The 13,469-nt window shown below is 30.0% G+C and overlaps 1 protein-coding gene and 1 long non-coding RNA gene across 6 annotated transcripts in view; one reads left to right on the forward strand and one right to left on the reverse strand.

Moving 5' to 3' along the window:
• Positions 1 to 1,635: 1,635 nt before the first annotated feature.
• Positions 1,636 to 5,221, reverse strand: LOC108741480 (sorting nexin-16). The gene is made up of 5 exons (XM_018476303.2): positions 4,863 to 5,221; positions 4,510 to 4,684; positions 4,141 to 4,449; positions 3,939 to 4,075; positions 1,636 to 3,334 (listed from the first exon to the last, which is right to left on the reverse strand). Exons 1-5 carry the CDS (start codon positions 5,018 to 5,020, stop codon positions 3,202 to 3,204), a joined length of 912 nt encoding a protein of 303 aa, XP_018331805.1. The 5' UTR covers positions 5,021 to 5,221; the 3' UTR covers positions 1,636 to 3,201.
• The window catches only part of LOC108741481, a 16,142-nt gene continuing 7,047 nt past the window's right edge, over positions 4,375 to 13,469 (forward strand). For 2 of the 5 annotated variants that reach the window (XR_001938509.2, XR_001938513.2), the window contains exons 1-7: positions 5,521 to 5,546; positions 5,656 to 5,773; positions 5,922 to 6,102; positions 6,494 to 6,631; positions 6,766 to 6,927; positions 7,148 to 7,337; positions 11,627 to 11,928. This is a non-coding gene — a long non-coding RNA (uncharacterized LOC108741481). Of the gene's footprint in view, positions 4,752 to 5,012; positions 5,103 to 5,520; positions 5,547 to 5,655; positions 5,774 to 5,921; positions 6,103 to 6,493; positions 6,632 to 6,765; positions 6,928 to 7,147; positions 7,338 to 11,626; positions 11,933 to 13,469 lie in introns of those variants that run through there. The other 3 variants (XR_001938512.2, XR_001938511.2, XR_001938510.2) reach the window with 3 other exon arrangements.

Consider the following 13,469-nt stretch of genomic DNA (forward strand, 5'->3'; position numbering starts at 1 on the left):
GCAATTTGAAGTGTCTATAAGTATGTGTGTATTTGTTATTTTTCGTCAAAACCTTTTTCATTTATTTTTATTCTGTACTCACGTTTAATAGATTGTATTATAAACTTGATTCGTAGAAATAATTTCTCTTCTATGTCTTATTAATATTTTTGGGCTAGTGTGGATAAAAATCTTTAAATATATTTTGTATGTGAACGTTCATGTNCCTTTGTTTGACAAATTCTACTAGTTATATATACAGTAGAACCTTGATAAATTCATAAAATTTTGTGTTTCCTTCCCCTCGGAGTCCAAAACCTCTAGTACTTAAAATAAAAACCCTCTATAACTTAAACGAATAATTTGGGCATCGCACCTCAGTAAGCAGTGAAAAGTGGTTTGAATCGGGAGAAAGTCTTATATGTAAAAGACGAAGAATTGCTGAATTTCCTTATTTAGAAAAATGCTTATTGTTTAAATGGTTTAGACAGTGTAGAAATAAAAACATTAGTGTTAGTGGACCTATACTAAAGGAAAAAGCTGAAGAGTTTGCTTAGTCACTGGAAATCCATAATTTTAAAGCTGAAACTTGAACCCTTAGTAAGTAAAAACCTCAATAACTCAAATTATTTTACGTTTCCCTTGGTCTTATCTTATCGAGGTTCTACTGTATTTGGAATAGCATGTATATGCAAACATATACATAAAATATTGTATACATTCACAGGCCTATAAGTACATCGCAGATATTAGACTGGTAGAGCTGGGCAAATTGACAATTAACAATAGATTAATCGAATAATCGAATATTAATCGATAACAAATTATTTTTTTTATAATCGATTGTTAAATTTAATAATCGCGCATCAACCCTTTGATTTTGACCATTGGTAAAAGCTAGTTGTAAAGAAGCTCAATACATTAGTTAGGAAAGCAAATTATTACCCTATTTTATATGTATAATTAATTCAGTTTATAACCATTATAAAGGCTTACAAAACAATAAATTAAATCTAAATAACATCGTTTTTAATATTTGTTTCGTCGCGATAGTGTCACTAATAAACTTAATTAAAGCATCATTATTAATAACTTGTCATTTGATACTTTGTGATTTATATTTATTAATATTCATATTTTAATAAGGTTCGAGCTTCTAATAAATTATGAGCAATTTGAAGTGTCTATAAGTATGTGTGTATTTGTTATTTTTCGTCAAAACCTTTTTCATTTATTTTTATTCTGTACTCACGTTTAATAGATTGTATTATAAACTTGATTCGTAGAAATAATTTCTCTTCTATGTCTTATTAATATTTTTGGGCTAGTGTGGATAAAAATCTTTAAATATATTTTGTATGTGAACGTTCATGTTTGTCGTAAATTTTTTCGATATTTATTAGACAGGGAGAGAAATAAAACTTCCATCATTCCGATGATATTGAGCTATAGATGGGTAAAATACAAAAGTAATTTGTAGATTTAGCAGTTAAAGCAGACAAAATTTAATTTAATTTATAATTAAATCTTGCTAACGACGCGGGCGACCTGCGTTCGATTCACAGTAGATGCAATACTTTTTTATTCTTATGGTCGGTATAATAAATTCGTGGGATGTCGACCACACGCGAACTCTAGCTAAATGAAAGATGCATAATAGTAAAATGTATTTATATTGTACAGATTTAAAAATTACATAATTAATATAAAGCAAATGATAAAAGGGAAAATTAAAGGTAACAATAGTTTTTAAGGCACTATAATAAGCCACAGTTATAACAAGTGATGTTCATTATTGCATTATTTAATCTTTAAAAATACTTGCATTCAATTTGGTAGTTATTTTGTACTTTTTATTTTTGGAATTTTAAATATTGAGAAACAGATTAAACTCAACACATACACAACCTTATATAGAATACATTAAGTAAAATCTGAATAACGTCAAAATTGTAAATAAAATAATATATATATCGCTTTGTTTGTAATATGGGAACGATAATTCAGATTTAGTTTCTGAATACGAATAAGATTAAAACCTTACCTAGTAAATTATAAATTAAATAAATTGCACGTGGTGCCCTGCGTACAAAAATATGTTTGATGTTAATTACTTATTAAAGAGCACCACTTATAATTTATTTAAGATCTAGTTTTTGTTAATTTCAGTGAGTAAATAAATTTGTTTAAGCAGGTAAACTTAACTCTAACACGTGTGAATAAAACACTTATATTCAATAAATAATATTTAAATAACAATTCACAGATTTGTGCCATTGGGAGTCATAAAAAAAAATCTAATAAAAAATCAGTCACACTAAGGAAATTATGTAAAGATGTAGTTAATAAACAGCTCACAATTCTTTAAATTTCTACTATTAAGAATAAATAAAAGTAGTGGATTATATTTTCAATTATGTATGTAATTAGGATACTTATTTGATAATTTTGTCGAAATAGACACTAATCCCTTACCAAAAATCGAATTTTTAATGACTTTGCAGACATATTTGGTAATTACCTGCTAATTTGGTTTAAATTGATAACAATGTTTGGCATCACAGTTTAGTAAAAAACATTTTTGAGAATTCTCAGGTTCAATCTTATTTCTGATAAGATTCATCCTAATGTACATACATTTCATAAGCATTTAATTAAAACAAAACGTTATAAAAATACAGACTTTTTTAATATGGGGTAGGTATTTCCAATTTTGGCAAGAGTATTACATAAACTGAAAAGTCAAAAATAACTTTTAGATGAGTAAATAAATAAAATTAACTCAAATTAGTAGTATACAAACGTAATAACTAGAAAGAAATAAAATATCCAATTAATTCTACACATAACACAAAACACAAAAACCGAAAAACATACATGTCAAATTTAAAACGAAATTATTTTTTCGTTAACATTTTAAAATGATATGTACAGATTTTGGTAACGACATCTTAATACTTTTTTAATTATGAATAATCTTCAGTTTAAATATATTTTTGGGTTACATTGACGCACTTGTTTTATAAATTTTAACGTACAGCAGTATATGTATAGTTAGGACCCTGTTAAAATAAAATAAATTAATAAAAATATTTATCTATAGCCATAAAAAAAAATGGTGCACCTTAATTAATCACCAGTTACCTCTAAGTGCAACCCAAACTTAAAAACTAAGGGCTAGTTACATTGTATAACAACAACAATAATTATTATACGTTAAAGTCATTTACTACTTGAACTTGTTGATGCAAAAGACATTTTTTTGCCATTATCACCCGTTTTGCAATTAATACTTATATTTTTAGCAATATTTTGAATTTCGTTGTGGCAAGATTCACATTTCATTGCAGTCTCTCTAAAAGGAAAAGAAATTAGATAAATATTAAATCGCTTACGTAATATTTATTGTTTACTAAAAACAAAAATAAGGTAAAAATAGAATACATTCGATAGTGAGAATATCGCATAAAAGTGGCCCCGCATAATATGTACTGCTTATCATTTATGCCAAGACACCGTATACTGTAAACAAACTAAACCTTAACTTAGAAATTGATATAATTCTTGCGATTCAAGAATTAAATGATGGGCAAGGTACGTATTTAGCCACAAAATAGGTTGTCGCAAAATCTATAATTGTATAATAGTTGCCCATCAACAAACTAAAAATTTTATCGTGACGAAATAATTAAGCAAGTCAAAATTAATTCGTGAAGAATAGGCTACAACGTTTTATAAAACTACTTGGAACTCCCTTTTTTACTGTTTAATTAGTATGCATTAGTGTTTTATACCAGTATGTATGTTTATTATATTGGTTAATATTCATTAATCGAAAAATCGATAGTTAACAGTAAGCTGTTGTTTTTTTACACTATTCAGTGTCTACTGTAGCTAGATTCAAATTACAAAAAACAGAGTAAGTCATATTCTTATTAAAGTTAAGTAATAATAATTACCTCAAAATTTTTTTTAAATTGTCATTTTCTAAAGAATTTCTATGTAAAGCTTCATGTAAAGAATCAATGACAGATTCTTTCTGTCTAAGCTGATCTTTTAATTGAAAGATTGTATCTTCATAAGCAGCAAACATTGCCTGAAAACCAAAATTTAAGTTATTGTTTTCTGTATATTCTTTTACTCTTTATTTTTTTATTTTACCTTTGCTTCTTGGTTACTCTCTGAGCAAATTGGGGGTTCATTAAGGCAAAAGAAGTCTTCAACTGGTTGCAATTTTAATAGTTCAGGTTCTCTCAAAATTGCATTAACAAGTGTTTGTAAACCATTAATTCTTTCTTCCAGAAATAAAGGATTAAAATTACTACCAAGCCATCTTTTCCGAGGTAGATATTGCACTACATGTGGAAAGGATTTCTTGAGCTTATTGCACAGCCTTACAAAGTCGGTATAGCGCCGAAAAACATACCAGCACTCGCCAGTATGTTTATATTCAATCCTTAACTTGAATACCTAGAAAATATTTTAAAATTTGTTAAGTTGACATCTTCAAATACATATATTCATTCTTACTGTAAACCTTGCCCTCTCTTCCATAATCTCATATCCAATAATTGGTATTTGAATTTCTCCTGGGACATCATTGCAAACATAATTTCCATTTTCTTCTGTAATTGTCATACTACTGTGAGGTGTTAAGGTAACATCTGAAGAAGTACTATCACCAGAGCACTGAAAGTCTCGGAACCTGAAGAAACGGTTCATTATAAAATTGTGCAAATATCTTCAACATATGGAAATAGACTGATTGATAAGTAAGAAAATTATAATTGCTCATTCTTTACTTTTATCAGAGATACAATGTTGTTTAGTAATGGTACAAGCAAGTTAATGTTAAAGTCAAAATGAATAATAGTGATAAGTACCTCAATGTTTCTGTTAAGCACTCGTCCGAATCAGTGGTTGCCACTTCTTCTGCAGTCTCACAATCATCAACAGATTTTGATAAAGGATGAAATGTGGTAGGACGAATTTCTAGAGAACTGATGGAAGAAGTGATTTCGTTTACTCTGTCTTCAGACATTTCTTTCTGATAAACATCAGGAACCTTTCATACGTTCTAACGGTTTTTTAGTAAACCACAAGTGAAAACCGTCCATCCAATAGTAAAATTTACTTTTTAATCTATTTTAACCACAAAAACTTGACGACTTTCGCTTCACGTAAACAGACAATTGTTCATAGTCATAGATAATTCACAGCATATAATTCGGTTTTTACAATCCATTGAACTCTGATCATAGATAAAATTTCGACCATACATGATTTATTTTACAAATGAATTATAGACAAATCACATTAATATGAGAAATTGTGTATTTACGAGTTATTTAAAATTTTGAAATAAAACGTTAATTATACACTTTAGCTTGAACATATTGAAAAACAAAGAAAAGCAATTACTGTATATGTATAATTTAGACACTATCCAACGCTTTAATATTCACAATTATGAATTATCTACGGTGTTGAACATCACAAAATCCATAATCTATATCAATCTGTCATATGCTTATCTATGGTCATATATGACGCGGGTCAGATGATATGTATGTTTTAAAATATTGATATTTAACTTGCTTTTTTGTGTGTTTATAGTGTATTTTATATTTTAAGTATTTAACAACGTAGTTAACTCGTTTTTCTCAATTTGTGCAGAATGAAGATAGATGAGAGAGAAAATTAAAGTTTATTTTGATATCATTGAAAAAGCAAGTCTGGGCCTTGTAGCTGTGAGCTGTTACAACCACTATAGTGGATTTTGTAGTTAATTAAGGTGAGCATACATGCTATAAAATATATACAGTTTTGATATTAATAGTGGAAAAAGTTCGGTATTATTTTAACCTGATATTATGAAAGTTATTTACTAGGAGGCTAAATTTGTATATCAGAATACTTTTTCATAATATTTCATTTTACAGGAGCATTGTAACAAATCTTGATCCCATGTGTTATGGGCCATTGATTGTATCTGTCCTTGTTCGACCCAAAACTTTACATTTCTTTACTTATGGTCGTAAAGAAAGCATGAAAGTGCCTTTTTCCATTAGGAATGAAAACAGTATGTTGTTGCTAAAGAAAGGATTTTATGGCAATGAACTGGTAAGCAGCACTATCATTTAAGAATAGTACTTGAGGTCCCAGAAACTTCAATTTCTTAGACATGTCACTTTCTTTCAGTAACCAAATTTTAAACAACGTTTCAGATATTGTAGAAGAAATTAAATATACTAATTCACAACAGTGTTAAGGAGGTATATTTAAACATAAAGTAATTAATATTCAATCATTGTTTTCGTTTTTTTGCCTCTGCTGTATGTCCACAGCATGTATTGACATTATGAATATAATTATTTTATGCATCTTATCTTGAATGTAAAGCCACGTCCGTCATTTGTCTCTAACTAGACCACCACATTGCGAGTTTAAAATGTTACTGATTTGCTTGCTTTAAAAGTGGTAATTAACTACTTTTTCTTGCTGTTTTTTATAGATTGTCCATTGCAGTTAATTTTGATGCTACTGAAACAACTGATGCTTTTGAAGTCTTCGCCTTGCAACATTATGCAATGGATCTGAGAGGGAGACAACTGAAGATCAATTTGGAAACCATTCAAACAACACTGCAGAGGTAATCATCATGTATGAGTAATGTTCAAAAAACTTTATTTATTGTAGACACACAAGCACATGCAGGTTTTTTTAATACTCTGAATGCTAAATTAATTATATCTGAATACTCTTTAATAAGATTTCATTTTACAGGATAAAAACTTCGGACGCCATTAAGTTATGGAGCCTTGGTTGTATCAGTCCTCATTCGCTTCAGAAAGTAGCTATACATATGTTCCCAAAGGAATATGAAAATACTTTTTTCCTATTGGGAATTGTTTGTTACAGAAAGGAAAAATTTATGACAATGAATTGGTAGGTAGCAGTATTTACTAATTGAAAATAGCAAAAAGATTTCAGAAACTCCAATTTTTTAGATATTTGCAACTTAGTTTCAACAGACAAGTTTTAAGTAATGTTTCAGAAATAGCAAAAGCAGGAGAACAGTAGAATGAATGTGGAGCTGACCTTTATATTACTGATTTACTTGCATTGAAAGTGGTAATTAATTACTTTTTCTTGCCCATTTCTGTAGATTCTTCATGAGGAGGAATTACAGTTAATTGAAACAACCGATGCTTTTGACGCAAGGGAGAGACAACTGGAAATGAATTTGGAAACCACCGAAACAACAGATTGTCTGCAGTGATATCCCTCCTGGATTTGGCTTGCGCATTACACTTCTCTTCTAGGCTTTATATCGCCGCTTTCTGCACTTAATTAAGGTAAGAATGCACGACATAAGTAATATTAATTACTCTATTAATCTGTGATGGTATTTCTTTTAATAATTTTCTATTGCCTACAGTATAAATTAACGTTACAACATATCTCTAGTATATGTTTTAACATTTACTTATTTATTTGCTTTTTGATGCATGTTTCTAGGTGTGTTGAATCTCTTCCTTAATTAATATGTTTTTTTACTCATTTCTGCAGATTACCCAACCAAGTAGAGAGACTTAAAGTTTAGTTTAAAAATACTTAGATTTTAATATACTGTTTAGGGTTAAATCATAATAAATAACCAATCATTTCCAGTATGTTAGTATTTGTTGGTCTTGAAAAAATTCAATGGTTTAAAAAGATATATCGAATTTTCCTATTTTAAAGGCGTTTAATTTTGAAAATCCCTTGTATAAGGAACATTATGCAAAATTTTATATTGCGTCGCAACCAGTAAGAGAGTAAGCTAGACATCAAAAAATTGAAAATATGTTTGCATATTTATTTATTCAATTGGTATTATACGTAATACTAACTAATTAAAATGAATCTTACATCTAAACTTGTAACTGAAAATACCAACCCTCGATTTGTTCGTCGTTCATCATTTGTTTCTTTATAAAAAATTACACAAATTTTCATTTGACTCCCTTAGAAGTGAACTTTTTTGCTTTTTTAATTAATCAATTCGTATTCAATACCATTCATTTGATTATAATTTTTCGTTTATTTGATTACCAATAATATTTAATTAGTCTTATNAAAGATCGGATCGCGATCCGCGTCTGGCAGTTTCAACAGAATACAGACCACTTCGAATTATTTTATAATTACATTTATTGCATATCTCCAAGCCCCCCCCCAGACTCAACTGCTATTCTCCTATTTAGCGCCTCTGTCCCTTTCATAACTCTCCCTCCTCAACCCTTCCACCTCTTCTAACTGTCTTCTTCCAAATACTGGTATCTAAACTCTACGATAACCCTCTCTTCACTCCCTTCCAATATCTTTATAAAGTATTTAATCCCCCCATCCCTTTAATCTTACCACTCACTTGTGCTTTATTACCCCTCCGTGCCCCTTGACGCCTTTAAATTATTTTATCACTGCGTCCTTCCTTGCTTCCCTTAAACTGCTCTCTATACTCAAATCTTTGTTTTTGTGCTCTTCGATTTCCTTTCTTCCACCCCTATCCAATTCGCTAACGTTTGCCTTCAAAACATTTTTAAACCCCATAAACGTCCCTGCCTCAAATATAACCCAGTTACAAATACAAAATAATTTGCTTTTTACGTCATCATCCTTATCTTCTCTCCCCGTTTCACTTAATAATATTATACGTTATCTCCTCACAAACTCCCAAAAACCTGTCACATTCCAAGCCAACACCTTTACATTCAATATAAATTTGAAATCTTTTACCCACTACAAACTACCTCATTAATTTGAGGTAGTTTGTAGTGGGTAAAATTTAAATGGAAAAAATGATTTCAAATCTTACATCTAAAGTTGTAACTGAAAATACCAACCCTCGATTTGTTCGTCGTTCATCTTTTGTTTCTTTATAAAAAATTAAACAAATTTTCATTTGACTCCCTTAGAAGTGAACTTTTTTGCTTTTTTAATTAATCGATTCGTATTCAATACCATTCATTTGTTTATAATTTTTCGTTTATTTGATTACCAATAATACTTAATTACTCTTATTTTTTCTTTATTGATTAAAAGTATGTGTGGTTCTGTTGTTCTTTATAAAATATATAAAAAAATTACAAAATAGGCTTATAAGTAATCTTAAAATATTGTTTGATATTTAAAACGGTTTATTTTTTCAAAAAATATATGCATAGGTGTTTTTTCCAATTACTTGAAAGGGATTTCTTTGCAGGGCAGATGGTGCAACATTTTATCATACTTTTAATTGATAATNGTTCAGACGAACTTGGTACTATTACATAAACATGTTGAAAATTGACTGTATTTTAACCGAGAGATAAGACTGTTAAAATACTAATAGGAGGGAAGCGAGGTAAAGGGACAACTACGATGGGAACTATTTTTACGTATACTTATGTAAATACATCGTAAATTGTTTGGCTTTGTATTGTTTTCTCTTGCGGTTTTTGCTTGGCAGCTTGACTGATCAATAATATTGTTTGGTGGACGACGATAATATATGTACATACATGCCGATATATTGCCACAAATAATAAAATTAAAATACATGAAGGAGTAGATAGATAATTGGACAACTGAACGTTTTCATTAAAAACTGCGAAATATAAATAAGAAATTGCCTATTGATTGTACTTAATTAATATATCAGTCTAATTTCTTTCATAAGAATTATTGTGAAGTTATTTTTTGAGGTTTTCATATCAAAAGTGATAAAAATAAATAAAAAAAAATACGGCGTGTAATTATACAACACGCTAATGAAGTGAAACTTCTTCAAATACGCAAACATACCGCGATAGGGGTTAAGGAATTGGTTTAATGGTATTATTTGTACACTATGCTTCGCACGGGTGCAATGCTGATAGTAAATATACTATAGAATGTCTTTACATACAATAATTACAGCTTTTTATCATTAGACAATACAAACCGGCCGGTACCGCCGCAACCCTGCATTTTAAGTCTAATATTTTCGAAAATATTCATCAAAATTACATGCTGTAAAGGGCCATATTCATCTATATTAAATGCACAATGTATTTGAAAGTACTTATTGGATAAGAATTAATGCTTTATTGCTTAAAATCGCTTCGTAAATAAGCCATTATTTCTCGTAAAAAGTAAAGGATAAAAAATGGTTATTGTGGGTTATCCCTAAGAGATATACCATCGCGGACTTTTTTGTAGACCTTTTTAAGGTGTACAATACTCTAGTACATTATTTTGATCTATCTCGTAGGGTTCAGCCAGCATTTGCAATGTATGCGCAAAAAAATGTGTTTATTTACGACATCACATTACANTTTTACAACACGCTACTAAAGTGAAACTTCTTCAAACACACGAACATACCGGGATAGGGGTTAAGGAATTGGTTTAATGGTATTATTTGTACTCTATGAATTTAAATTTTACACTTTACATGCCGGAGTTTTCCGTAACGAACGTTGCATTGAAGCGCGCTCACGGCTCAAGCGATCCTCACTACGAGACATCCGTTGCATGATTTCGTTACATAGCAACTCGCATGAAACGAACTTGCCCTACCGTTTGTAAAGGAGTTTCACTTCAATAATATTATTTTTTATACTACGTAACACTATTGAAATTATATTTCACTAAATTTTACACACTAAGGTTAGTTATATTCGCACGAGTGCAATACTGATAGTAAATATTATACTATAGAATGTCTTTACATACAATAATTACAGCTTTTTATCATTAGACAATACAAACCGGCCGGTACCGCCGCAACCCTGCATTTTAAGTCTAATATTTTCGAAAATATTCATCAAAATTACATGCTGTAAAGGGCCATATTCATCTATATTAAATGCACAATGTATTTGAAAGTACTTATTGGATAAGAATTAATGCTTTATTGCTTAAAATCGCTTCGTAAATAAGCCATTATTTCTCGTAAAAAGTAAAGGATAAAAAATGGTTATTGTGGGTTATCCCTAAGAGATATACCATCGCGGACTTTTTTGTAGACCTTTTTAAGGTGTACAATACTCTAGTACATTATTTTGATCTATCTCGTAGGGTTCAGCCAGCATTTGCAATGTATGCGCAAAAAAATGTGTTTATTTACGACATTACATTACAAACCTCTAAAATTATCAGTGTTTCTCTACTATATTATGCATGTATTATACATATAAACCTTCCTCTTGTATTACTCTATTAAAAACAAACCTCATTGAAATCCGTTGCGTAGTTTTAAAGATGTAAGCATACATGGGGACAGACAGCGGGGGAAATGCGTTGCATGATTTCGTTACATAGCAACTCGCTTGAAACGAACTTACCCTACCGTGCGTAAAGAAGTTTCACTTCAAAAAAACTAAAACCTCACCGCCCCTTCATAATAATAAATAAATTGTAATAAATTATTGGGATTAGTAAAAACCCGTAGTCACTTTTTTCTCAATTTAAATAATGACGTTTTTACTAATATCCATTTTTTATAACAATAACACTAAAGAGATCTGTTAGCAGTTACTAATGACTCTTGTTTACAACTTTGGGTCACATTAAGTTAAAAATGCAAATACAAATAAGAAACAAATAAGAAACATTGATATATTATTGTATTATTTTTCAGTCTTCTCAGTATTCGCTATCAAGGTAGAGCAAGTGAAGACGGGCTGATGCCAAAGAATCTCACTCACATCTTTTTGAATGCGTTGTGGAAACTATTTAAAGGCGGTCGGTTTCAGTTTACGAATTAAGCCGAATAACCATAATTGAACGCGCCTATAAAACCTATTATCTATGTATCATAAGTATAGAAGAAGGAATTTTCATCTGTGGGTCTTCCGTCGATGTCATTTTGTCATTCCGTGTTCGATCTTCAAGAAGACGACAAGTCGCCTGTTTTGTTGTCCACAAACGAAGACAACGCCTGTAGGTATTTAGTCTAATACTTATCCTATTTTCATTTAATTGTGTGGAATACGTTTCTATTTAGTGATTGAGGGGTGTCGATTACCGTTGCTTAGGGTTTTTTTGGCGTAAACGATTTCGTGCTTCAACATTGCAATTCATCATGGCATCTTACCTGTCCACCACCATCTACTGTGAATTTTTTACATTTTCGGTTTAGCTGAGGTGGAATAATTAGGCTTTTGTTATAATTTTTCAATTTTGAAAACAGTTTCAGGCGATGTTTGTAGATTTTTCATATTGATATGACCACGTCGTGAGGATTGCTTTCGTTTTGTAATGAAATGTAAAGTATTTCTTAAAGATATTATTGTGCCTTTAAAATTCTAAATTTCTCAAAAAAAACTTACTTTGTTATGCTATAGATTTGGTTTTAACGACTGTTTTATTTTTATAATATAGGCTTGCCAAGAGATAGCATCCTTGAATTAGATAGACAAACTACTTACAGATGTAATATTGTAGCAGTCAGACTTATATTTCAAAAAATTATAATGAGCTAGTCGAAAAATTCGTGGGACACAAGTATTAACAATGATAATTATCGTTAATAATAAACTAATAACGCCTAGTGAACATATAATTAATATTCAGTTGTTTCAACAGGTTTCCATTAAATCCTAATATTGTGAACATGGAAAGGGTAAATCAAAAGGACTCGAAACGTGCGGAAGCAGAGCCCCACTCACGCTTCTATCTCTTGTGCTTGAAAAGGGACCATTTGTAGAAAGGGTAAGAAATCTTTAATTATTTTATAGTTGCATTTACAAAATAATTTTTAATTTTCTAAATGTTGTATTCCATTTGTTTGACACTAATTATTACTGTAATTTTTAATTCTTCTGAATTGTAGTAGTTAATTACTTAATTTGATGGTATCTTATTTGATTGATGGAAGTATGGTTCTTAATATTTTAAAACATAATACTTGAGATGATAATAACATTAAATTGTTTCAACAGGTTTTAACAAGGTAAAAAAATTAGAAGGACTGGAAACCTGGAGGAGTGGAGTCCCATTAATGCTCCCTTCCCTTGGACATGAAAGGTGCAATTTTTAGAAATACGTGCAGTCCAATTGACACCGATGTATATAAAGTTACACACGTGATGTCTTCTACTATGTGGCTCATTTCATCATCAGTGGTATTATTTTCCCTTTCTCAAGCATCTATTGTTGGAGAAACTTCTCTGTTATCAACGCTTATGAATAAAACGAATACCATAGAAGAATATATTTGAGGTAAGCGGTTGTTTTACTGTTTAATTATTTCTCTGGCATCTATGGTTTCGCTTCTATCAATTATCTATTGTTTACAGCATAAATTGACATCGTCCATCTATGGTTATCTCTATTGCTTTTGGCATTTATCTGTCATAAATGTAATTGACGCCCATGTCGCCATTTTATAATGTAGTTATTTACTTGCCTTTTGGTGCATGTTTTTATTGTATTTCATGTTTTACTTAACTTAATCCCTTCTTTAATTAATATTTTTTTTT

The sequence above is a fragment of the Agrilus planipennis genome, unplaced genomic scaffold, assembly GCF_000699045.2.
Source record: "Agrilus planipennis isolate EAB-ADULT unplaced genomic scaffold, Apla_2.0 scaffold204, whole genome shotgun sequence".
NCBI lineage: Eukaryota > Metazoa > Arthropoda > Insecta > Coleoptera > Buprestidae > Agrilus > Agrilus planipennis.